Source organism: Protopterus annectens, chromosome 17.part0 (genome assembly GCF_019279795.1).
Source record: "Protopterus annectens isolate FY-2018-M chromosome 17.part0, PAN1.0, whole genome shotgun sequence".
Lineage (NCBI taxonomy): Eukaryota > Metazoa > Chordata > Ceratodontiformes > Protopteridae > Protopterus > Protopterus annectens.
Genome location: NC_056751.1, coordinates 62884171 through 62909058, shown reverse-complemented (window position 1 = coordinate 62909058; position 24888 = coordinate 62884171). Strand labels below are relative to the sequence as shown.

Sequence of the window (24888 nt, the reverse complement as noted above, 5' to 3'; positions counted from 1 at the left end):
ACATAAGCCAGATGTTCCAGAAGTATGTGCTTGCTGTCCGCTTGGATCAGGCAGTCGTCCAAATAAGGGTAAATTTGTATCCCTTGAAGTCTGCAATAGGCAATTACTGATGCCAGGCATTTCGTGAATACTCTGGGCGCAGTAGATAAGCCAAAGGGCAATTCAGAGAATTGATAGTGGATTGAACCTGCAAGAAATCTGAGGTATCTTCTGCAGCTTTGTCTGATTGGGACATGCAGGTATGCCTCCTTGAGGTCCAATGTTACCAGCCAAAACTCCTTGCCTAGCATGGGAAGAAGCTGCTGTAATGTGAGCATCTTGAATTTTGTGCAGAAGAAATGTGTTTAGGATGGATAAGTCCAAAATGGGTCTCCAGTCGGTTCCTTTCCTTGGTACCAGAAATAGTCTGGAATAAAAACCTTGACCTTGTTCGTGAGTAGGTACCTCTTGAATAGCTTTCATGTCCATGAGCTTTGAAATTTGTATTTGTGCCTCTGCCCTTTGATTGTGTGGCAGGTTTGGCATGCCTCTCATTTTTGGAAGAGTGTGAAAATGAAATCTGTAGCCTCTGTTTATAATGTCCAGGATCCATTTGTCTGTTGTGATAATATGCCAATTTCTTGTAAATAATGCCAGCTTTCCTCCCAAGGGTGCTGCAGCTGAGACTTGTTTGGCATGAAAAGGAGGAAGTCATTGGGTTTGTTTCCTGTATTGTTGTGCACTGTCTTCGCCACCTCTTGGTGCTGGAGTTTGCCATTGCCTGCCTCTATATGATCCTTGAGATTGTCCTCTGCCCCTTGTGTGCCTGTATCTACCTCTTTGGGGCTTGTCCGTGGCTGGAAAAGACCAGTTTTTAGAAGGCCAATTTCTGCTAAAACGTGGTGGTTGAACCTGTAGAAAAGCTTTGACAGTTTGCATAGATTTAGCTTTTTCTTCCATTTTCCGTAGTATCTCCTCAGCATTAGTACCAAATAGTACATCCTTTTGTAAAGGAGCATCTAGTAGTTTAGCTTTAACATGATCAGGCAAGATCTGTTCCCTAAGCCAGGCATGTCTACGAATGACTGATCCTGTAACAGCAGCTCTACTTGAGGCCTCTAAGGCATCATAGCCACATTGTAAGGTGTGTTTACCCACTTGTTCTGCACTATGCATCATATCCTGCAACTCCTTCAAATCTGGTTGTTCAGGTTGAGACATTTTATTTCTTAATTGTGATAACAGAAACTGCTGATATTTAAGCATATGGAACTGACAATTTAAGGCCCTCATGGCTAGGGTGGCCGAGGTATATACCTTTTTCCCCACCTTTCTAAGGATCTAGACTCTCTTTCGGAAGGTAGTGGATTCTTAGCAGTAGAGACCTTCATTCCCTTGGGGCCTTGAGAAATGGTTTCAGGGTCAGCATTATGGCTTTTGTAAAGAAATTGGTGTGAGTTAGGAACTCTGTAGTACCTATCAGGCTTGACTGGGGCAGGAGGCAGGGAATCCGGATTAAGGCAAGCCTCCGAGTAAACATCATCAAGTATGTCCAAGACAGGAGGTATCGCCAGAGGTCTATGTTGAGGTAACAAAAGAAATTCCCTAAGTCTTTTCTTGGAATCAGAAAAGTCTTGGCCTTCCCAATGGAAGTGTTCCCTCAAGGTGTGCAAGGTTTCCCCAAAGGAAAAATCCTCTGGGGGAGATACTGATGGAATGGACTGCTCTGCATCAGAATCTTCAAAGGGGGGAGTACGAGTGTTCCTCTACATCAGAATGTTCTGAAAAAATGGAGCCCTGGTCAGAAGAGGGAGAATCTTCCTCCACTCTGGGTCTCTTGTCTGGAGGGGGTTGGGAACCCCTGATAAGAGTAATTAAATCCTCATCCATTTTAAGCATCTGCTTTTTAGGCATGGGGCCTGGAGATGGGCCCTGTGTAACAGGCCTCTTGGGATGCATGGCTGATTTGGACTTAGTAAAGGCCTTAATGGAAAAGGAAGATGAGGGTCTAAAGACACCATGGGTGGAAGTGGACCTGTCCACATTAGGAGGCTCAGCACTCACAGTGGCTTCGGTGGTTGTAGTCTGGGTATGGGCCGAGGTACCTGCGGTCTCGGGTACAGAAGACACCGCCAAAGAAGTGTCGTTGGTAGTCAGGGGCTGCATAGGCGTCTCGCTGAGAACCGGACCACGTGTAGCTGGTTTTGGCGTGGTGTCGGTGGAGACCGCGGGCCTCGCGTGTCGGTCCTTGTCCTTGCGTTTTTTGGACAAAACGGTAGTCGGAGTCTCCGGCGACATTTTATAATCAAAGGCTTTACCAAAAAAGTGTTGGGCGAACTCCGCCCGACGCTTAATAGTGCGTTTATTGAAAGTAACGCAAAAGCGACAGCCCGAGACGTCGTGGTCTGGGCCTAAACAAGGTATGCAAAGGGAATGGAAATCCTTATGCGGTATTTGCTTCCCACAAGAAATACAATGGTTAACTTTGTCTGACATCGGTCTGAGGCAAGAAAAGTTTCCCCAACGGGGTACTTAGCTTTAAAAGACTTGGTTTCCAATTTTTCGTAAATTCAGGAGCTGGCCGACCGGCACTTGCGAACTGCTTCTGCTTCGGGCACCGCGCGGCAAAAAAGACTGAAGAAAATGGCGTTGGCTGTGTCTTATATACCCCTGTCGCACTGACGTCAGGAAAGAAAGCGACAACAACCGACGCCGGACCTAGACTTTGGAATTCGGCCGATCGAGGACCCGCCTGACGGCAGAAAACCCATCTGTGACTACTGCAGCTGTATGCACGATGAACATCACAGAGGGAGAGCATCTTAAAATGCCTGCAACGCTAACAGGACTGCTCTCATCTCCAAGAAATTGATATGCGAACTGGTATCTTGAGGGGACCATGTGCCTTACACCATCCCTCCCAAGAAAAGCCCCTCCCCCCACCCCAGCTGGGAGGTGCTCATGGTCACTGGGGAAGGCAGGAGGAGGGGGTGACCTATGTAAATGTCATTTCTGCATATCTGAGTAAGTTTGACTGGGAAGGATAGAGGATGTCATAGAATAGACCGCTGAACTAAAGTCTACTGTAGAATGTGCATACAGTAATGTGCTAATGGAACTAAGACTACTGAAGCTGCCATTGAACCTACAGCATGAAAGACACGTCTGGCTGGAGGAGCAGGGTGAGAAAGAATTTGCTGAACCTGAAAAGTACAGTTGTGTACACTTATCATAAATGTAGATGTTCGAGTGTATTCACTGTTGCAGTCATCAAACTTGGGTTATACTGCCAGGGGTTGCCCTCAGTCAGCCAGAATACCAGAGGCTTAGTATTTCTGCGTCAGTTGCTGTAGCTCCAGGACTGATATCAGGTCATTAGTGGTATAAAAACAGACAGCCGATGTCATTACATCAGTTTTTCTTGCCCCAAATAGGGAGCTAGGTTATGGTGGAATAACACCACCAGTAGAAAGTAAATACCAACAGCCCTGTAAAGAGTGAGGAAGAGAGAGAGAGAGACAGAGAGAGACAAGGGGGATGGAGGGTGGGAAACCAGGACTGCAACAGTGAATACACCCGAACATCTACATTTATGGTAAGTGCACACAACTGTACTATGTTCTTCGTGTTTCACTGTTGCAGTCATCACACACGAGTTGATTCCCAAATCTGAAGAATGGGTGGAGGCAGTCAAGAAGAGTTGGGGCTGACTAGTATAAAGTACAGTTGTGTACACTTACCATAAATGTAGATGTTAGAGTGTATTCACTGTTGCAGTTATTACATTTGGGTAATCTGCTGGCAGGTTGCCCTCAGTCGGCCTGATTAACAAACTCTTGGGTCCTGCGTCGGTTGCTGTCCCTTCTTCCATGATGTCAGGTCATCACAGGTATAAAACATGCAGCCGACGCCATTACATTAGTTTTTCTTGCCCCAGATGTCAGGTGCCCCCCAAATGGGGAGAAAATAAAATTAAAAACACAAAAAATATACCTCCAACCAAAAGCAAATACACCAAAAGGGCTTTTAAGCATAGTGAAAGAAAGTAGAGGTATAGCCAGAGAAAAATAGGGGGCTGGAGGGGAGGGTAACCAGGACTGTAACCGTGAATACGCTCGAACATCTACATTTATGGTAAGTCTACATAACTGTACTATGTTCTTCGTGTTTCACTGTTGCAGTCATTACATTTGGGTAGATTCCCAAAGCTATGGTTAGGTGGAGGGAATTATACAGCATTAGGACCAGCTATAAGGCTCTGCAGAACAGCAGTGGCAAAGCAATCTCTGGATTTAGAGAAAAGTGGTAAATGGTAGTGTTTGGTGAAAGTATGAACTGAGCTCCAGGAAGCAGCTTCTAGAATGTCCCTGGGTAGGAACACCTCTGAGAAAGGCTGAAGTAGATGCAGCCCTGGTGGAATGGGATCCGATCCCCTGGGGGACAGTTTTTCCATGGTGCTTATAGCAGAAACGAATACAATGGCTTTATCCATTTGGAAATGGTTTGCTTTGAAATAGTCTTTCCCTCTGCCCCTGCAACAAATGCTACCAGCAGTTGTTCAGATTTTCTTTGAGATTTACTCCTGTTTAAGTAAAATCTAAGTTGTCTGTGTACATCCAATGAATTCAGAATCCGCTCCCCCTTGTTCTGTGGATTTGGAAAGAAAGTTGGTAAATGAATGGTCTGATTAAGAGCCACACTGGATACCACCTTAGGCATGAAGGATGGAATGGTCCTGAGAGATACCCTGGCCGCATGAAAAATGATGAAAGGCTCCACTGCCATAAGAGCCTGTAATTCGGAAATCCTTCCAGTGGAAGTGACTGCTAAAAGGAAAGCTGTTTTCCAGGATAGAAATTTTAAGTCTGCAGTAGCAGCTGGCTTGAAAGGAGGGACAGTGAGTTTCTCCAATACATAATTGAGGTCCCAGGCAGGCTTTGGAGCTCTCCTGGGTGGTCTTAAGTTTTTGGCCCCTTTGAGATACTGCTTTAGCAGAAGATGAGAGAAGAGGGGAGGTTCTGTGTTGTAATGATCTGAAATGGCTGAGGCATGGACGTTTATGGAAGAAAAGGACAGGCCCTTATGAAGCATCTCAGTTAAGTATTGCAAATTCCGAGGAATGTTGGGCACTGCTGTGCTTATCCCTTGAGATCGATTCCAGGCACAGAATCTTTTCAATTTGTCAGCATAAGATTTTCTAGTACTAGGTTTTCTCGCCTCCAAAATGACATCCATCACAGGTTTGCTGAGGGTTGCTAAGGGTGAATTTAGGTGATTAGCCACGCTGCAAGATTCAAAGTTTGGAGTGGAGTGTGCTGAGTTTGGTTGTTCTGCTGAGACAGCAAGTAAGGTGTCAGAGGCAGGTGCCATGGTGGAAGGTGTGACACACTTCGCAGGAGTGGGTACCAGTGTTGGCGAGGCCAGTCTGGAGAAATCAAAATAATTTTTGGTTTGTCCTGTTTGACTTTTAGTAGAACTTTGGAGAGCAGAAGCAGAGGGGGAAAGGCAAACACTGATAGGTTTTTCCAGCTGAAGAACAGAACATCCACTTTCCAGGCTTTTTTGTGATGAGTTCTTGTGCAAAATTTGTCCATCTGATAGTTCTGGGGTGAGGCAAAAAGATCTATGTCTGGGCACCCCCACTTGCGTGTCAATATGTTGAAAATCCATGGTTCCAGCTTCCATTCGTGAGGGTCCATGAGATTTCTGCTTAGTTCGTCTGCCAGAGTATTTAGCTTTCCTGGCAGGAATTGAGCTTGTAGTTGTACTTGACAGGTCAAGGCCATGTTCCACAATGCCATTGCTAGTCTGCAAAGAGGGTAGGAGTGTGTACCCCCCCCTGCTTGTTTATGTACCACATAACTGTGGTGTTGTCCGTCTTTATCAGTAATTGTCCTGGATGAAGGTAGTCCTTGAAGGCTGTCAGTGCATTCTGTACAGCTAGCATTTCTTTTTGATTGATATGAAGGTGCATTTGATTTGGGCTCCCATTTGCCCTGAATGCACTTACCTGCCAGTATAGTCTGATGCATCTGTAGTTAGGGTTTGGGCGGCAGGGGGTGGTGTGAATGACAGTCCCTTGTTTTGGTGGCAGGCCTCTGCCCACCATAGGAACTCTAGTTGCAGGCAAGGTATGATAGGAATCATTGTTTCCAGGCTGTGACAATGTTGACTCCATAAACTTTTTAAGTATCACTGAAGTTTTTTCATATGCAGTCTTGCACATGGAATTAGAAGAATGCAGGAGGCCATGAACCCCAAGGCTTGCAGAATTGGACTTGCAGATAGCAGGGTTTTTGTGGCCACCTGTTTGAAAATTTCAGGAGTCGGCCGACCGGCACTTGCCAACTGCTTCTGCTTCGGGCACCACGCGGCAAGAAAGACTAATGTAATGGTGTTGGCTGCATGTTTTATACCCCTGACGTCATGGAAAAAGGGACAGCAACCGATGCAGGACCCAAGACTTTGTTAATCAGGCCGACTGAGGGCAACCTGCCAGCAGATTACCCAAATGTAATGACTGCAACAGTGGAACACTAAGAACATCTGCAGGACTGCTGTTGCAAAGCCTGCCCTGGATTTGGAAAAGATAGCCAGGTGGTAATGCTTGGTGAAGGTATGAACAGAACTCCATGTTGCAGTTTCCAGGATGTCCCTGGTAGAGACCCCTCTGAGAAAGGCTGCAGAGGTTGAAGTTGCCCTAGTAGAATGTGTTCTGACTCCCAGAGGAGGTGGTTTCCCATGGTGTTTGTAACAGAAATGGATACAGTGTGCTATCCACTTGGAGATGGTTTGTTTTGATATCACTTTGCCCTCTGCCCTTGGTGCAAAGCTGACTAGTAACTGTTCAGACTTCCTTAAACGCTTAGTCCTATCAAGGTAGAATCTGAGCTGTCTGTGCATGTCTAAAGAGTGCAGGATCCTTTCCCCTTTATTTTGAGGATTAGGGAAAAAGGTTGGCAAATGGAAAGATTGGTTTACAGCCACATTGGACACCACCTTAGGCATAAAAGTAGGGTTAGTCCTGAGGGAGACCCTGTCAGCATGAAAAATAATGGAGTTCCACAGCCATAAGTGCTTGTAGATCAGACACTCTTCTAGCCGAAGTGATGGCCAGAAGCAAGGCTGTTTTCCAAGAGAGGAATTTTAAGTCTGCTGACGCTGCAGGCTCAAAGGGGGTAGCGTGAGCTTTTCCAGCACAAAGTTAAGGTCCCAAGCAGGGGTAGGAGCTCTTCTTGGTGGCCTTAAGCTGTTAGCCCCTCTAAGGAACTGTTTGATGAGAGGGTGTGAAAAGAGAGGTGGCTCAGTGCTGTAATGTGCAGAGATGGCAGAGGCATGGATTTTAATGGAAGAGAAGGATAGGTGCCTATGGAGTAGGTCTGCTAGGCAATCCAGGATGACAGGTAAGGAGGGCTGTGATGGGTCAGCTCCTTTAGAGTGGATCAAGGAACAATACCTTTTTCACTTGTCAGCATAGGATTTTCTACTGCTGGGTCATCTGGCTTTAACGTCCAGGACCTGATTGTTTTGGCTGGCCACTGGAAGAGAAGTCAAGGAATAAGCCAGGCTGCCAGGTTCAGGGTCTGCAATTGAGGATGTAAGAACTCTCCCTCCTGCTGAGCCAGGAGAGTTGGAATCTGAGGGAGATGCCATGGAGACAAGGGTGACGGACTGCACAGTAGTGGGTACCAGTGTTGGCATGGCCAGTCTGGGGCAATCAAGATTGCCCTTAGTCTTTCCTGTCTTACCTTGAGTAATACTTTTGTAAGAAGAGTTAGAGGGGGAAATGCATAGATTGAGAGGTTTACCCATTGGAAGGATAGTGCATCCACTCTCCAGGCCCTGCCGTGAGGTTCCCTGGTGTAGAATTTGCTGAGCTGGTGATTGTAAGGGGAGGCAAACAGGTCCACATTTGAGGTCACCCATTTCTGGGTTAGAAGGCTGAAGGTGGTGAAGTCTAACTGCCACACGTGTGGGTCTAGGAGATTTCTGCTTAAGTCGTCTGCCAGTGAGTTTTGTTTGCCTGGCAGGAATTGCGCTTGCAGATGAATATGCATGGCCAAAGGCGTGTTCCACAGGGCCATGGCTAGCCTACAGAGTGGGTTCTCTCCTGCTTGTTGATGTACCACATTAACTGTGGTGTTGTCTGTTTTTATTAGCAAGTGTCCTGGTGAGAGTAGGGATTTGAAAGCTGTCAGAGCATGCTGCAGAGCTCGTATTTCTTTCTGGTTGATGTGCAGATGAAACTGACCTAGGCTCCAGTGGCCCTGAATGCATTTGCCGTCCATGTGTGCCCCCCAGGCATAGTCTGATGCATCTGTGGTTATGGTCTGGGCAGCGTGGGGTTGAGTAAAGGGCAGTCCCTTGTTGTGGTTGCATGCTGCTGCCCACCAAAGAAACTCTGTCAGACATGGTATGATAGGAATGATGGTTTCCAGGTCCTGAGAAAGCTGGCACCAAAGACTTTTTAAGTAACACTGAAGTTTCCTCATATACAGTCTGGCATATGGAATTAGTAGGATGCAAGAGGCCATGAACCCTAGAGCCTGCAGGATTTTCCTTGCAGATATAGCTGGGTTCTGAAGGCCATTTGAGTAAAATAGTCAGATAGGCTTGTTTTTCCTGGAGTGAGGAATGCCACCTGGGATGCTGTGTCCAAGCTTGCTCCCAGGAATACAATCTTTTGACTGGTGACTAGTTTTGATTTCTTTTCGTTGATGGTGTACCCCAGAGAGATTAGAATGTTTTTTTACAAATGTCAGGTGCTGCAACAGCATTTCATGACTGTCTGCCTGAATCAGGCAGTCATCCAAGTACAGGTACATTTGAATATTTCTCTGTCTGTGGTGAGCAATGGGTGAAGCCAGGCATTTTGTTAATACTCTGGGAGCAGTGGATAAGGCAAAGGGAAGTGCAAATAACTGATAATGCACAGATCCTGCCCTGAAGCGAAGATAATTCCTGTATGACTCCTTTATAGGGATGTGCAGGTAGGCTTCTTTTAAGTCTAGGGATTACTAACCGGGCATCGTTGGCTAGCATAGGTAGAAGTTGGTACAGGGTGAGCATTTTGAATTTTGGTACCACCAGGAAGGTGTTGAGAATTGAAAGATCTAGGATTGGGCGCCAAGTGCCCTCTTTTCTGGGTATCAGGAAAAGTCTGGAATAGAATCCTTGACCCATCTGTTCTGCAGGAACAGGTTGAATTGCCCTTATACAGAGCAGGGATTGAGCTTGGTTTTGTGCCTCTGTCCACTGGTTTGGAGCTAGGTCTGGGAACCCTTTTTGCGTTGGCAGTGAGTAGTAGTAGTATTTGTACCCCTGAGATACAATGTTGAGGACCCATCGATCTTTGGTGATGGACATCCAGTTTTTTGCATGAAGGGCAAGTTTTCCTCCTAGGGGCACAAGCGGCTGGGCAGAGGTGGGGAGTGGAGCACAGAAGTCATTGTGAGGTCTTACCATAGGGAGGTGGCTTAGCACTCCCTGCTTTGGGGGTGGGGGCACTCCATTGCTTGGATCTCTGCTTACCCTGAGACTGTAGTCTGGGTGGTCTGTTTCCTCTGGATCTAGTTTGAGGGGGGCTGGAAAGGACCAGTGTTTCAAGGGGCAATGCCTGCTGAATCTAGGAGGCTGCACTTGTAAGAATTCTTTAACTGTCTGCATAGATTTAGCTTTTTCTTCCATCTTTTCAGGAACCTCTTCTGTTCTGGTGCCAAACAGATTGTCCTTGTTCAAAGGAGCATCTAATAACTTTGATTTGACGTGGTCTGGCAAGGTCTGCTCCTTAAGCCAAGCATGTCTTCTCAGTATAGAACCAGTGACTGCTGCACTGCAAGATGCTTCTAGGGCATCAAAAGCACACTGCAATGTATGCTTGCTGACTTGGCTTGCAGAATGTATACGTTCCTGAAATTCTTTACTTTCTGCACAGTCTGTAAAGGTAGCTATTCTCTGTAAAGGTAGCTATTTCTTGCTTAATAAGTTCCATAATATGTTTCTGATACTTCAGCATGTGAAACTGACAATTCAAGGACCTAATGGCGAGAGTTGCAGAAGTATATACTTTATCCCATCTGTCCAAAGCTCTCGAATCCCTGTCCGAAAGAGTGGGATTCTTAGCTGTAGTTGCCTTGATACCTTTAGGTCCCTGGGAAATCTCTGGGTCAGCAGTAGGATTTTTGAAAAGGAATTTATAAGAGGCAGGTACTCTGTAGTAGTGTAGTACCTGTCTGGTTTCCTAGGAGTAGGGGGTAAAGTATCAGGAGTAAGACTGGATTCCATAAATACATCATCAACTTCCAGGACTGGGGGTATTGCTAAAGGCCTATGTTGTGGCAAGTCTAGAAATTCTCGGAGTCTCTTTTTGGACTGAGGATAGTTTTGGCATTCCCAATGGAAATGCTCTCTTAAAACATGCAAGGTTTCAGCAAAAGAAAAATCCTCTGGAGGAGTGGAGAGGAGAGGCAGAGGGAATGGATCCCTCTGCATTTGAATCCTCATAAGCAGATAAGGGCATGTCTTCATAGTTAGAAGCCTCAGAGTTGTCGGACTCGGTCTGTTGAAGCTGCTGGGGACTGATCTATTTTTCTCTTAGCAGGGGAAGGCTGACTTCCCCTAATCAGCATAATGTGGTCTTCTGCCATTCTAAGCATTTTATATTGTGACTGGGGGCTACCTGCAGGCAGATAACCAAAGTGTGATGACTGCAACAGTGAAACATGAAGAACATCTTTGTGTATCAAAGGAAAGGGGGGAAAGGCACAGAGGAGACCAGAGGGCCAATCGTGATCAACTGCATCCCTTGGTGACTCCCCTAGAGGGGGATCAGGGCAAAGAAGCTGCTGCATTTGGCATTTATGGATGTGGCAAAAAAGGTTGCAGCAAGGCTGGCCATATTTGCAGCAGAAAATCTTTTCCGCCACTTCCTGTGATAGGGACCACTCGTGAAGCATCAGAATCATTCTGCTGAGTTTGTCTGCAATCATGGATTTCCCCGGGATGTGCACTGCTATCAGAAAGCATTGGCAGGGGGTTGCCCAGTGCCATACTCTTAGGGCCTCTTGACAAAAAGGGTGAGATCTGGTTCTTCCTTGTTTATTTAAGATATAACTGACATGTTGTCCGTCTGTATTGCAATAGTTCCTAGCGGAAGAGAGTCCTGGAATGCTTGCAATGCTAAAAGCACTGCACTCATCTCTAGGACACTGACATGCAAATGGGCCTCGTGGTCCTGCCAAGTGCCTTGAAGTGTCCTTCCTAGATAATTCCCCCCCTACACACACACACACTGTCTGAGAAGCATCTGTGGTCACTGTGACTAATGGCTGGGGAAGAACAAAGGGACGACCTAATGAAACATGAGTGGAGCAAAGCCAACAGCGAAGGTCTTTCCTGTAGGATTCAGTTATCAAAATTTGGTGGGACATGGGTAGTTCTTGTATGGACCACTGAGTGAACAGTAGCTACTGTGGTATTCTCATGTGCAGACGTTTTAAAGGAATCCGGGTTATTGCAGCTGCCATGGTTCCCAATACTTTGACTGTTCTTGCTTGTACATTTTCCTTGGAAAGAAGGTTTAGCACCTGACGTCATGGGACTTGAACCCTTTCGGAGGGAAGTTTTGCCATCGTGTTTGTTGTATCTAAATCTGCTCCTATAAAAAACAATACACAGAGATGGCAACAAGGCAGTTTTTTCATAGCTTACTGTGATTAATACGTGAGAGCAGAGATGTAAAGTGGTGTTTCTCACTTTGGATAGTAGATGCTTGGCGGTTAGCAGCCAGTCGTCTATGTACGGAAACACTTGGAATCCTATGCGTCTCAAGTGAGCCTCTGCTACTACCACACACTTGGTGAACACTCTGGGGGCTGTAGTGAGGCCAAAGGGCAGAGCTCGGAACTGGCAGTGACTGGCTCCCAGTCAAGTGTAAAATGACTCCTGGATCACCTCTCCATTTTCATGTGATAGTACGCATCCTGGAGGTCTACAGAGCACATTCAAACATCTTGTCCCAGAAAAGGGAGTACTAACTGCAGAGTTACCATCCGGAACTTTGACTTTCTTACTGATATGTTTAATTTGCTGAGATCCAGGCTGGGTCTCCAGTCCCTGTTTTCTTTGGAACTAAAAATAAACTTGAGTAAGATCCAGATCTTATTTGGTCTGTGGGGGCTGCTTGGATGACTCTTTTGTCTAGCAACTTTTGTATTTCTAGAGTTGCCTGATCCCTTTGACTGGGTGGAACGTCCGGGGTGATTTTTGTGTTTGGGACGGGGAAGGAAAAAGGTATGGGAGTAACCTCTGGATATGATGCTTTGTACCCATTTGTCTTTTGTTACTGTTAGCCAGGCTTCTGGGTACAAAGATAAGTGGCCCCCAACTGCCTCCAGAGATGGACAGGCAGGCCTCTTTTCAGGAGCGCTGAACAAAAAGATTCCCTGTCACCCTAGTTTTGCAGACCCCCTCTGCCACGTGGTCGGCATTTTCCATTAGCACTTCCCCCTATGCCCCTGGGGGAAGAATCATCACGTGTCCTGGAAAGCTCTCTGGGATTTTCGAAACCACATTTTTCCTCCTTTCTGACCCTTTGGGTAAGGTCTGGCAGGTAGGGAAAAATGGACTCCAATGGCAGAGAGAGTCTTTCCTTCTTGTTCACACCTGGTTAGTGTGCCTTTGACTTTTGGCACGAACAAAGACAAGCCATCGAAAGGGGTGTTCACAAAAGAAGACTTAAAGGGTTTCGCAAAGTCACACAAGCGCATCCAGGAATGTCTCCTTAAGGAAATTCCTGAACCCGCTGCCCTGCTCGCTCCATCTGCTGCATAAGAAATGAGCCTCATGGAGGAGTTGACCACTGAGTTAAGGTGGAGAGCTGAGAGGAAACCTTGTCTGATACCCCTTCAGCTACTGAACCTTGGAGGGTATCTCTCCTAGCTCTTTCAGGAGATCTCTCTGAAGTCTAGTAAAATGAGTCAGATAGTTCAGTGATCTGAGCTCAAAAGTCACTGAATTGAAGATGCGCTTTCTATATCTACCGTACGAGACTCTGTTCGGTGGATGGACAGAAGAGGACGTCTCCGAAAGTTCCTAGTGGTTGCTGCCACTACCACAGCATCTACTGGGGCTCCCTTGGTAAGAAATTCCTTGTCTGAAGGTGAGGTGATGAATTTGTTTGGCCTCCAAGGAACAGGTTCCACTGAGTCTGGAGACTCCCACGTCTTTCAACAAAGTATCAGCTCGAAGGGCGGAGTCACCCAAGTGGTGGAAAAATGAGACCCAAAAGCCTTCAGTTATAGAGACTCCTCCCCAGAAGGGTTGATGGGCTTCCAGCCTCCTCTCTGTTTTAGTATTTTCAGGATGTCTGCGAAGGAGACATCTTCAGAGGGCAACGGTGGGGACGCTTCTGAATCATCAAGGTCTGTATCTGAAATGACAGACTCCTCTGGGAGTGTAAATGCTTCCTCTTACATAGCCTCTTTTGAAGGACCTCTTCAGAAGGGTATTCTGGAGAGGTTTTGGAAGAGAGGAGGGTCACCCGACGGGGCATCTTGAAGGCTAGGTTCTCCGCATCTCTGTGGATTCAGTGATAGCAAGACAGACACCAGTGCATTTGGGGGAAGAATGTCCTGACCTGAGAGTAGACCTGTTTGTGGAGGCAGCACTCTCCTCATCACCTCAAAAGTCCACCGCACCTGGTCCAAAAAGACTCCCAGCTCCGAAGAACCCGAAGGAATACCCAGAACCAAGGGGGTAGGCTCCGAGGCCAAGGTAGGAGGTGAGCTCACCCGAGCCGATGCCACGAGAGGCAAGTTTGAATCTGACAACTGTCCGATCCAACTCCCCTTCCTGGACCCGACTGGAGAGCATCGGCTTCTAGAGTCCCCAAGTTCAGATGGGACTGAGGACATAGAAGCAATAGTCTGAACGAAGATCCTAATTTAGGTTCATAGGTTGGTACTAGGCTATCGGCCCTGGGCCTACGCAAGCCTAGCCATAACAATTCCCTGGATATTTCTTCCCACAATATTTACTTCTCTAGGCCTCTGTCTAGAAGGGCGACTGACATGATCCCCGGGATGAATTTCCTATCTCCCATCCAATCATCAAGGTTCCTTTTGAAGAGGGCCAATGAGGCACTCTGCTTGATATGTATGGGCAAATCTATTCCAGAGTATGGGGAGTCTCTGGGTCAGGAACCTATCCCTCCAGCATGTTTTGTTCATTGTGATGACAAGGTTTAGATCCCTGGAGCGTGTCGCTCTGAGGGATTGGGATTTCTTTAAGTGGAGCATGTCTAACAGCTCAGGGTTTGACATGGCCTTGTAAGGTCTCTGTTCAGACACATTCCACTACAATCAGATCTGGACATTCTGGCTCCAAGATCTGGGATTGGATCGGAGGAGGAATCGATAGTGAAAGGGTAGGTTTGGTTGGTTCCAAAGCCCTCTGGGTTATATCCAACAAGAGTTTAGCAAGCGTTGGTGTTCTCAATAGCCTCTGCACCACACAATACACACATCATCATCAGATAGGCTCCTGGAAGATCGAGTGGAGGGAGCAGGAGATCTGGAAGATTGCAATAAAGGAGACCTTAAAGTGAGAGATACTGGTTCCAAATTAGGGGACCAGCTCCATAATTGAAAATCCAATAGCAACGACATAAAAGGAGCCAAGGTAGAAGGCATCTCGGGCTTGACAGCCTTCAGGTCCAAAGAAGAAACTTTAGGCAACTTTTTTGATGACTCCGACTGAGCGCTCGAGGATGAGGACCTTTTCCCCAATGTTTCCGATTTCGAAGAAGGGGATTGGCTCGACTTTCAAGGACCCTGACCTTCTTCAATTGCTTCTGAAAAAGGGGTCTTCAATAATCCTCTCACAATGAACTTGTTCCTTCTCTTTAACAACACCTTGTGACTAAAGGAGTGACAGCACAGGACTCCTGAAGGTGAAGAGCTCCGAGGCAGTAGACACAAATGGTATGTCCATCAGTTATGGACATTTTTTGGCTGCACTTTACACATTTTAAACCCAGAGGGTTTAGCTTCCTTAGAATCTTTGGGAGACGTGACTAAACAGCAACAATAACAGGAAAAACAGCCAAAAGCTATAGGGAAAAACCCAGAGAAAAATATAACTATATAAAATCCACTTCTACTACTACTACTTTTAAACTCTTTTTTTTTTTTAAATAAGTATAAAACAACGATCAGCCAAAATGCACAGGAAAAGCCCTCTAATTTAAACGGGCTAAGGCAGCTCTTCAACTTAAACAAACTAGTTTAATACTTAAGGGAGAAAAACCCTCTAACTAAAGCGGGCTTTCTAGATTTAAGTTTAATGCCGGGATAGGGGAAGAAAGGCCTACCGGAAAAAATAACGGCCAACAGCAAAAAAAAAAAAAGCAGAACACAGACAATTCACTTAGTAACAATTAGCTGGAATAAAATAGATTGAAAAAAGTCTTAATTTGTAGAATATAAAGTAGAAAAATCTACTTAGCCAGAGACAGTAAGAAGAGTACCTGATCTTGTTTAGCGGCAAACGAGATCTGGGGAGCTCTCGCAGTGCATCATAGGATAGGGTTTTAGCCATGAGCTAGTGGAAGACCTCAATACTTCAACAGCTCCTATACTGGAGCTTTTAGTACCTCTTCGTTTTTTTTAATGACTTGGAAGACTGTCTGGATTCCATCCCTAGCCAGAAGTAAGGTCAGCCCTACCAAAACTGCGAGCATGTTGGTGCACACATTTCTTCTCACATAATCCATTCCTAACCCTGCTAATATTCTTCTATGACAATCAGTTAGGTAAAAGATAGAGTAAAACACAAAGGTATTTGCACATATCAGGTTTATACATGCACTATTTTTTTTTTTTTTATCACATCTGGACTACTGCAGTGCTTTACACCCAGGTCTGTTTGATTTGGATCCTTTTGGTTTACAGCAGGTCCAGAACTCTGCATACATAGGCTAAACTGGGTCTTACAACATTCTAGCACATTATCCATATGCAGTGGGATCTGAGCTGGCTGACTGTAGCTGCCACATCCATTTTCAAGGTTTTATTACTTACTTATCAAACTTTGCACAATCTGGGTTCAATCTGCCCAAGAGATTAGGTGTGCCTTATCTATTCGGGTCTATACTACCAGAGCGAATACCAAAACACTGACACGAATTGCATGAACTGCAAGAATACTGAACGCACTAAACTGCGAAATTTTAAATCGCAAACTGTCATAGTCAGCCATCCCCACCACCCGCTACATACTACCTGCCCAAACAAAATAAATAAACCACATACACACACTAACCAAACCCTAAAGTAAAGCACCAAAACCCTACTTCTAACCCTACACTAAACCCCACATACACAACTATCTATGCACTATCCTTAACCCCACCCTAACCCTAAGGTCCATAACTACCGCATACTTCCCCTACGAAAATATACACAAACAAAATAAATAATTCACATACATACATTTACCAAAACCCTACTCCTAACCCTACACTACATCTTACATACATTAACTATCTATGCACTTACCTTAACCCACACCCTAACCTGAAGGTCCATAACTATCATACACTTACCTTATGGAGCTATACCACAGACGGGCCAACCATGGTAATTTGACATTTCCAAATTCGTGGTTTTGGACGTTCGCTGTAATGCCGGTTCTCGCAATACGTGTCGACGTTTACAGGTTTGCTTAAACGGACTTTCACTCTTGTAACAGGGAACCATCTATTCAGCCACTCAGGTTGACTTTTTTTTCCCACAAGTAGGCCAGAAATGTTCTTTTGCCTAAGTAGCTTCAGTTCTGGGGAATCAACTGCCTTCCTTTCCTGATTAGGGAATCTGAGATCAAGGCCTCTTTCAGGATGTCCCTTAAAGTAATGACTTGTTCTGAAAGGCTTATCTAAACCTTAGGATGAATTTGCATATATTTCCTTTGTAGCATTTTTGTGCTGATCTCTGCATTGCTTTAAACAACTGTTATTACTTAATTTGCACTTTTTATCTTGTATTTTTTCTATTATTTCTGTACAGTGCTTTAAGATCTACCAATAAAACTAAGTAAATGGCTTAAAAAATTCTAAATATGTCACCAGAATTCCTGTTATAGGAGCCATCAGGAAATTTTGCATTATTATACATATAAAAAAAATGACACATACAGTTCAGCTGATGCAGCCGCTGAAGTCCCCTGTGTTCCTTTTCCAATCTGTTCCTTTTTCTTATTTTTCTTTCTACCTCGGTAATAGGAACGTTCTCTCATTGGGAGCCACCTTTCAGGATCAGGTGTTACTTTTGGATCGTAATTCTTTGGTAGTTTTCCTATAATCAAACAGAAGAAAATATTTACATCTTTATGACAAAGTCACTACCTGAAATTAACTCCAGGCCAAATAAGTTCTACTAAACATGTGCAGCACTCAAGAGTTTTTGGGACATATAGGAACAGAGATTTTAGTTGTTGGCAGTTAATAAATGCCAGTAAAGTATGAACCAGCTACTAACAGAACGTCATACTTCACCTTCTTTCCTAACATTTGTACCAAAATAACAGTTTCTTATTCAAGTCCTTTCAAAGATAAAAATTAATGTTCTGCTTCTTCTTAAGAGATCAGTCAGTGCACCTTCACACATATAAACAGCCACTGAAGAAGCACAGAGTGAATCTGATCGGTACCCTTAGCAGGTTTATGAAGCAGTTACAGAATCTAGCTAAAGGATAGTAATTTCCTAACTTGAAAAAATGCACATAATCATCACATAAACCAGTTGCAGTAATACAACGAAACAGTGAGTTACGCATAAACTTATCACAACTTCAGATTCTTATCATAGTTAAAACTTTCCAAGACCAGATGGTGCCCAACCAACTTAATGCCAAAAAATTAGAAAAATAAAGAGGATAATCATCTCTCTATAGCCTGTTGGCACTGGAAAGCTTCACCCAGGCTTCCTTTAGCTTTCCCATGGACTAAACAAAACAACCTACTATGAATGCTAGTGGGCAGCTTGTCTGTGGCATCACTGCAATGAAATTCTTGACCAACACAAACTATTGTTACTGAATGCACTACATTCCCCTGTACAATTAAGCAGCTTAAATAGATAAGCACAGATTTAAGTATAGAAATCACTGCATCATCTTCTCAATTCAATGTAATTTTTAGACATTTAAACTGAAGGGATGCCAACAATTAGATTTTCTAGTTCATTAACAGCGGTGCTGGCAGCTCAAATGAATTAATAACTTGCCTTCATAGGGACAGTCTCAGCCAACAGATCCTTATAATCATTAGCATGATTCCTGAACAAATCACAATAGGAATTGGTGGCATACCCAAGAAACACTCCATTCAGAAATGGTACTCCAAAGCCAGATTTGAATTGAAATGACTATTGTTATGCTTGAGAAAAACACCAGCAGTGCAAAATCCCTGTGCATGAAGCACTGTGAAGTAAGCAGAAGACACTGCAACCAACCCTTCACTCCAAACACTCTAGGGCAGATTTCTCACACTGAACTCTTTCATGGGGACAAAAAAAAAAAAAAAAAAAACAGACGCAGCTACTATCCCCTTTTTGTTTTCATGAGGTCTAACAAGTAGTAGTAATCTGCCTCTCTTTCATCTTGTAGCTAAACATAAACCAGTAAGACTACTTCACTGATGTGCTCTGCTAGGTAGTGGTCAAAAGGTAAAGACAACTGTGATCCTGTATGAGCTGCATAATATCTCAGAAGTCTGTAAAACTTGCATCATTTGAGGGACCGTCTCTTCTGACAGAGCAACTGATTCAAAATGAAACTCTAAACTACCATACACATGCACTTCAGATATGCCAAAGGAATATGCCAAAAGGAAAGTGACGATAAGCTCTTCAAAGCAAAAATCACAGAACTCAGTAATCCTACAAATCAAAACAGCCATCAGAAAATAAACAAAAGTTATGTGCTTACAATAACAACAGATGCATGTTGTCTGACTTTTGTCCAGTTCAACTAGGAGTTGTCAAATAAGACCGAATCTGACTTTGGCACCGAATGTGAAGCTCTTTGGTTCCAGGGCTTAGATTCTACCCCTACCCATAATTCCCTGAACTCCACTTCAGTACTTCAGATTGAGGTTGCCTCCCATGAAATTATACCCATAAGTAGATCAACTTAATTATATACCGATCAAGAAACTATCATTCAAAACCAGCTCCAGAATGCATGACAGAAAAATTGTCAGGGTTGTGGACTGCAGACTCTAAACTGGCCGTAGGTGTGAGTGTCCGTGCAAGTGTGTGATGTGGAAGGACTAGTGTGTTAGGTCTAGCCACCCAGCAGTGTAAACCTCCTTGGCTCTAGATGACTGTCACTGTTGAAGAGACTCACTGACCCCATGTGCAAAAATGAAAAAAAGGGGTTGTGGATGAGAAAAGTACAACTGTATACACTTACCATAAATGTAGATATTAAAGTGTACTCACTGTTGCAGTCATCACTTTTGGGTTATCCCTGCTGGGTAGCCCTCGGCCAGCCCAAATACCAAAGTAAAGGATTGCCCTTCCTGTGTCGGCTGTCGGTTGCCCTAGACTGATGTCAGTTCGTCAGTGCTATAAAGAGGCAGCAGACATCATGAACATCAGTTTTTCTTGCCCCAAGCCCCTCCACGAAGGACTGCAGAAGGCCATCCAGGGGTAGGCCTTTGGGTTAGACGGTAAATAGAAAGGGGGGAGGTGGGAGGGAAACAGGACTGCAACAGTTAATACACTCGCACATCTACATTTATGGTAAGTGTACACAACTGTACTATGTTCTTTATGTTTCACTGTTGCAGTCATCACTTGTGGGAAGAATCCCAAAGCTGAAAGTAGGGGGGGTAGGAAAGAAGGGAAGGAGCTGGACAGTAATGCAGATCTGCTTTAATTGGAAGCTAACATGCCCTGCAGGACTACTGAAGCAAAGCCTGTCCTGGATTTGGAGAAAGTAGCCTGCTGGTAGTGTTTTGTGAAGGTGTGGACATATGTCCAGGTGGCAGCTTCTAAGATGTCCCTGGTAGGAATGACTCTGAGAAAGGCAGTGGAAGTTGATGTTGCCCTGGCAGAATGGCTTCTGACTGACATGGGAGGTGTCTTCCAATGAAAGGAGTAGCAGAATGGATGCAGTGTGCTAACTATTTAGAAATGGTCAGCTTGGATATAGATTTTCCCTCTGCCCCATGGACGAAGCTGACCAGAAGTTGGTCAGTCTTTCTGAAAGACGCGGTCCTATCTTAGTAGTATCTAAGCTGCCTGTGCACATCCAAAGTATGGAGGATTCTTTCCTCCCTATTTTGTGGGTTTGGAGATTGATGGACTGAATTAAGAGCCACATCAGATATCACCTTAGGCATAAAGGAGGGATTTGGTCCTAAGGGAATCACTGTCCATATGGAAAATAATGAAAGGTTCAATGGAGATGAGAGCTTGTAGCTCGGAAACCCTCTTAGCTGAGGTTATGGCCAGCAGGAACGCAGTCTTCCGAGAGAGGTGCTTCATCTCTGCAGAGGCAGCTGGTTCAAAAGGAGGTAAGGTTAGTTTATCGAGGACAAAGTTGAGATCCCATGCTGGAGTGGGAGGCCTCCTAGAAGGTCTAATGTGCGACACCCCTCTTATGAACTGGTTTAGCAGGGGATGGGAGAATAGAGGCTGCTCTGTTCGAGACTGAGCAGACAGAGCTGAGGCATGAATTTTGATAGAAGAGTAAGACCATCCATTATTCACCAGCTCTGCTAGGTAGTCCAAGACCAGGCAGAGATTGGCATGGGTGCTGTTTTCACGCGTATTGTGACACCAAGCGGAGAATCTTTTCCATTTTGAGGAATAGGATTTCTGGGTGCTGGGCCTTCTGGCCTCCTTAATATCCAGAACCTGCTTGCTCAAAAGTAGCCTGTTATCTGCCTCTGGGGTATAAGCCATGCAGATAGGCTGAGTGTTTGAAGATTTGGATGCAGTATAGACCCTTGTTCTTGGATTAGCAGATTTTCTGTTGGTGGCAGGCTCATGGGTAGTCCCTTGGTTAGGCTGATGAGTAGGGAGTGCCAGTGCTGTCTGGGCCAGTTTGGGGCAATTAGGATAGCCCTTGGACCCTCTGCCCAGATCTTTAGCAGTACCCTGGGAATCAGTGGTAAGGGTGGGAAGGCGTACACAAACAGGTTGACCCAGTGGAAGGAGAGAGCATCCACCCTCCAAGCTTGTGGGTGGAACTCCCTGGAACAGAATTTGTTTAACTGCATGTTTTGCATTGTTGCAAAGAGGTCCACCTCTGGTGCTCCCTAGAGGAGAATGACGTTTTGGAAGATGTCCTTGTGAAGCTGCCACTCATGTGGGTTCAGGACACTTCTGCTGAGGTGGTCCGCCAAAGTGTTATGCTTCCCTGGAATGTACTGGGCGATGAGATGCAAACCCATCATGGAGGCTGTGTGCCAGATAAGCATAGCTAGGTGACATAGGGGGTAAGAGTGCATTCCCCCCTGTTTGTTAATTTACCACATGACTGTGGTGTCTGTTTTGTTCAGAACTCCTGGTTTGAGATGGGTGCTGAAGGCTATAATAGCCCTGTGTATCGTCCTTGGTTTGTCCTGTTTGATCTTTAGTAGTACCTTGGAGAGGAGAGGCAGAGGAGGAAAGGCATAAACGGATAGATTTTTCCAGGTGAAGGACAGGGCATCCACCTTCCAAGCTTGTTTGTGGGGAGTCCTTGTGCAGAATTTGTCCAATTGGTAGTTCTGGGGAGAGGCAAACAGGTCTATATCTGGGCTCCCCCATTTGTTGATCAACATGCTGAATGTCTTTGGTTGCAGTTTCCACTCGTGTGGGTCCATGAGATTTCTGCTTAGTTCGTCTGCCAGTGTATTTAGCTTTCCGGGCAGGAATTGAGCCTGTAGGTGCACTTGGTAGCCCAAGGCTGTGTTCCACAGAGCCATGGCTGTTCTGCAGAGAGGGTATGAGTGGGTCCCCCCACTTGTTTATGTACCACATAACAGTGGTGTTGTCCGTCTTTACCATTAATTGTCCTGGAAGAATGTGGCCCTTGAAGGCTGTCACAGCATTCCGTACAGCTAACATTTCTTTTTGATTGATATGCATGTGCATTTGACTTGGGTTCCACTTGCCCTGAATGCACTTCCCTGCCAAGTGAGCTCCCCATGCATAGTCTGATGCGTCTGTTGTTAGGGTTTGGACGGCAGGGGGTAGAGTGAATGGCAGTCCCTTGTTTTGGTGGCATGCCTCTACCACCAAAGGAATTCTAGCCATAGGCAAGGTGTGATAGGAATCGTTGAGTCTAGATCCTGAGAATGTTGACACCATAGGCTTTTTAGATACTACTGTAGTTTCATCATATGCAGTCTTGCATATGGAATTACTAGAATGCAGGAGGCCATGAACCCCAAGGGTTGTAGTATTTGCCTTGCAGATAGCAGGTTCTTTGTGGCCAGTAGTTTAAAGTAAGATGTCAAATTAATCTGTTTCTCTGACATGAGGAAAGCCACCTGGGATGTTGTGTTCAGGCTTGCTCCCAGGAATACAATTTGTTGACAGGGTACCAGATGTGACTTCTTTTCATTGATGGTGTACCCCAGACAAGTTAGCACCTTTTGTACAAATGCCAGATGATTCAAAAGTATGTCCTGGCTTTCTGCCTGAATTAGACAATCGTCCAGGTATGGGTATATTTGAATTTTTCTTTGCCTGCAAAATGCAATGACAGGAGCTAGGCACTTTGTGAATACCCTGGGTGCAGTAGATAAGCCAAAGGGCAGTGCAGAGAACTGATGGTGCATGTAGCCTGCTTTGAAGCGTAGGAATCTTCTGCAAGATTCCCTGATTGGGATATGCAGGTAGGCTTCCTTTAAATCCAGTGTTGCCAACCAGGCATCTTTGCCGAGCATAGGAAGTAGCTGGTGAAGAGTTAAACATCTTGAATTGTGGAATCACCAAAAAAGTGTTTAAGGTAGAGATATCCAGGATAGGACGCCATGAATTGTCTTTTCTGGGTACTAGGAAAAGTCTTGAGTAGAAACCTTGTCCCTTTTCCTCTTCTGGTACAGTCTGAATAGCCTTATGCTTAAGAGAGAGAGTATTTGCTTTTGAGCCTCTGCCCATTGATTTGGGGGTAGATCTGGCCAACCGTTTGGGGTTGGTAACATGTGGAAGTGAAATCTGTATCCTTGGGAAACTATATTTAAAACCCATTTGTCCTGGGTAACGAGTTCCCAGTTTTTGGCCTGCAGAGCAATCTTTCCCCCTAAAGGAGCAGTCAGTTGAGAAGTGCTTGGAAGTTTTAGTCAAGTCATTGAGACAGCTTACCATAGGGGGGAGTCTTAATACTCCCTGATTTGGAAGCGGAAGCCCCCCACTGCTTAGTCTTGTGTGTACCCTAGGACTGAAACCTGGGGCTTCTGCTGGTTCTGGGCTTGGATTGAGAAGGCCTGGAAGAGGCAGGAAAGGACCAATTCTTAGAGGGTCAATGCCTACTAAATCTTGGAGGCTGAACTTGTAGGAAATCCTTAACAGTTTGCATAGATTTAGCTTTTTCCTCCATCTTTTTAAGAACTTCTTCTGCTTTGTTGCCAAACAGGCGGTCCTGATTTAAGGGAGCATCCAACAATTTAGCTTTAACATGATCTGGCAAAGATTGCTCCTTAAGCCAAGCATGCCTTCTAAGTACAGACCCAGTGACAGCCAGCCCTGCAAGAGGCCTCTAATGAACCAAACCCACATTGCAAAGTACGTTTTCCAACCTGTTCAGCAGAATGCATTAAATCCTGTAAATCTTTATTTTCAGCACAGTCAGGATCAACATAATTTTCTGTTTAAGCAAACCAATAATATGTTGCTGATATTTTAACATGAAACTGACAGTTTAAGGCCCTAATGGCCAAGGTTGCAGAAGTGTATACCTTCTTAACCCATCTATACAGCGTCCTGGAGTCTCTATCAGAAGGGGTAGGGTTTTTGGCAGTAGTGGCCATAATGCCCTTGGGTCCCTGTGAAATAGTCTCAGGATCCGCAGTAGGATTTTTAAAAAAGAACTTGTGAGAATCAGGAACCCTGTAATATCTGTCAGGCTTTCTGGGAGCAGGAGTTAAAGAATCAGGGGCCAAACTAGATTCCGAAAAGGCAACATCAACAATGTCTAGTACAGGAGGGATAGCTAAAGGCCTGTGCTGAGGCAGGAGTAAGAAATCCCTAATCAGAGTAATTCTGGCCTTCCCAGCGGAAATGCTCCCTAAGAGTATGCAAGGTTTCACCAAAAGAAAAATGCTCTGGAGGGGAAGCAGAGGGAATAGAGTCCCTCTGCATCATAATCCTCATAAGCAGATGATGGTAAATCCAGATCATCAGAAGAAATAGAAATTTCAGAATCCTGGTCAGAAGATTCATAAGCAAATTCAGTCCAAGGTGTCTTAGAAGGGAATGGTTGGCTTCCCCTGATTAAAGTAATAAGGTCTTCAGCCATTCTTATTTGTTTTTTAGGCATAGAGGCCTGAGCATGCGGTCTGGGTGTTGGTTTTCTAGGCATGGTTCGAGTTTTAGGCCTTACAGAAGAAGGTGGCATCGGTTTAATATGCAAGTCCATAGACCTGAATACACCCTCAGAAGCCGGTGCCTGCACAGCGGTTCCGGACCCATCCAAGGTAGAGACATCCACAGGTTTCACAGTTGAAGCATCTCGTGGCATACTGGACTCCAAATGGGTGTCAGTAGAGGCCTGCGAATCAGAAGTAGTGGGTATCAGGGGCTGCGAAAGCACCTCACTGAGTACCGGCGAACTGGCGACTGGCTTAGGAGAAGTGTCGTTGGCAGCTTTGCACCTAGGCATACTGTCTCTGTCTTTATCTTTGCGTTTTTTCAG

At 45.1% G+C, this 24888-nt stretch overlaps 1 protein-coding gene across 1 annotated transcript in view; it reads right to left on the bottom strand.

Annotated features, from left to right (window-relative positions):
- Positions 1-24888, bottom strand: part of SRP72 (signal recognition particle 72) — a 1193396-nt gene that overhangs the window by 20733 nt on the left and 1147775 nt on the right. The window contains exon 18 of the mRNA XM_044059445.1: positions 17171-17330. Within this exon, the coding sequence (XP_043915380.1) occupies positions 17171-17330 (160 nt within the window). The remainder of the gene's footprint in view (positions 1-17170; positions 17331-24888) is intronic.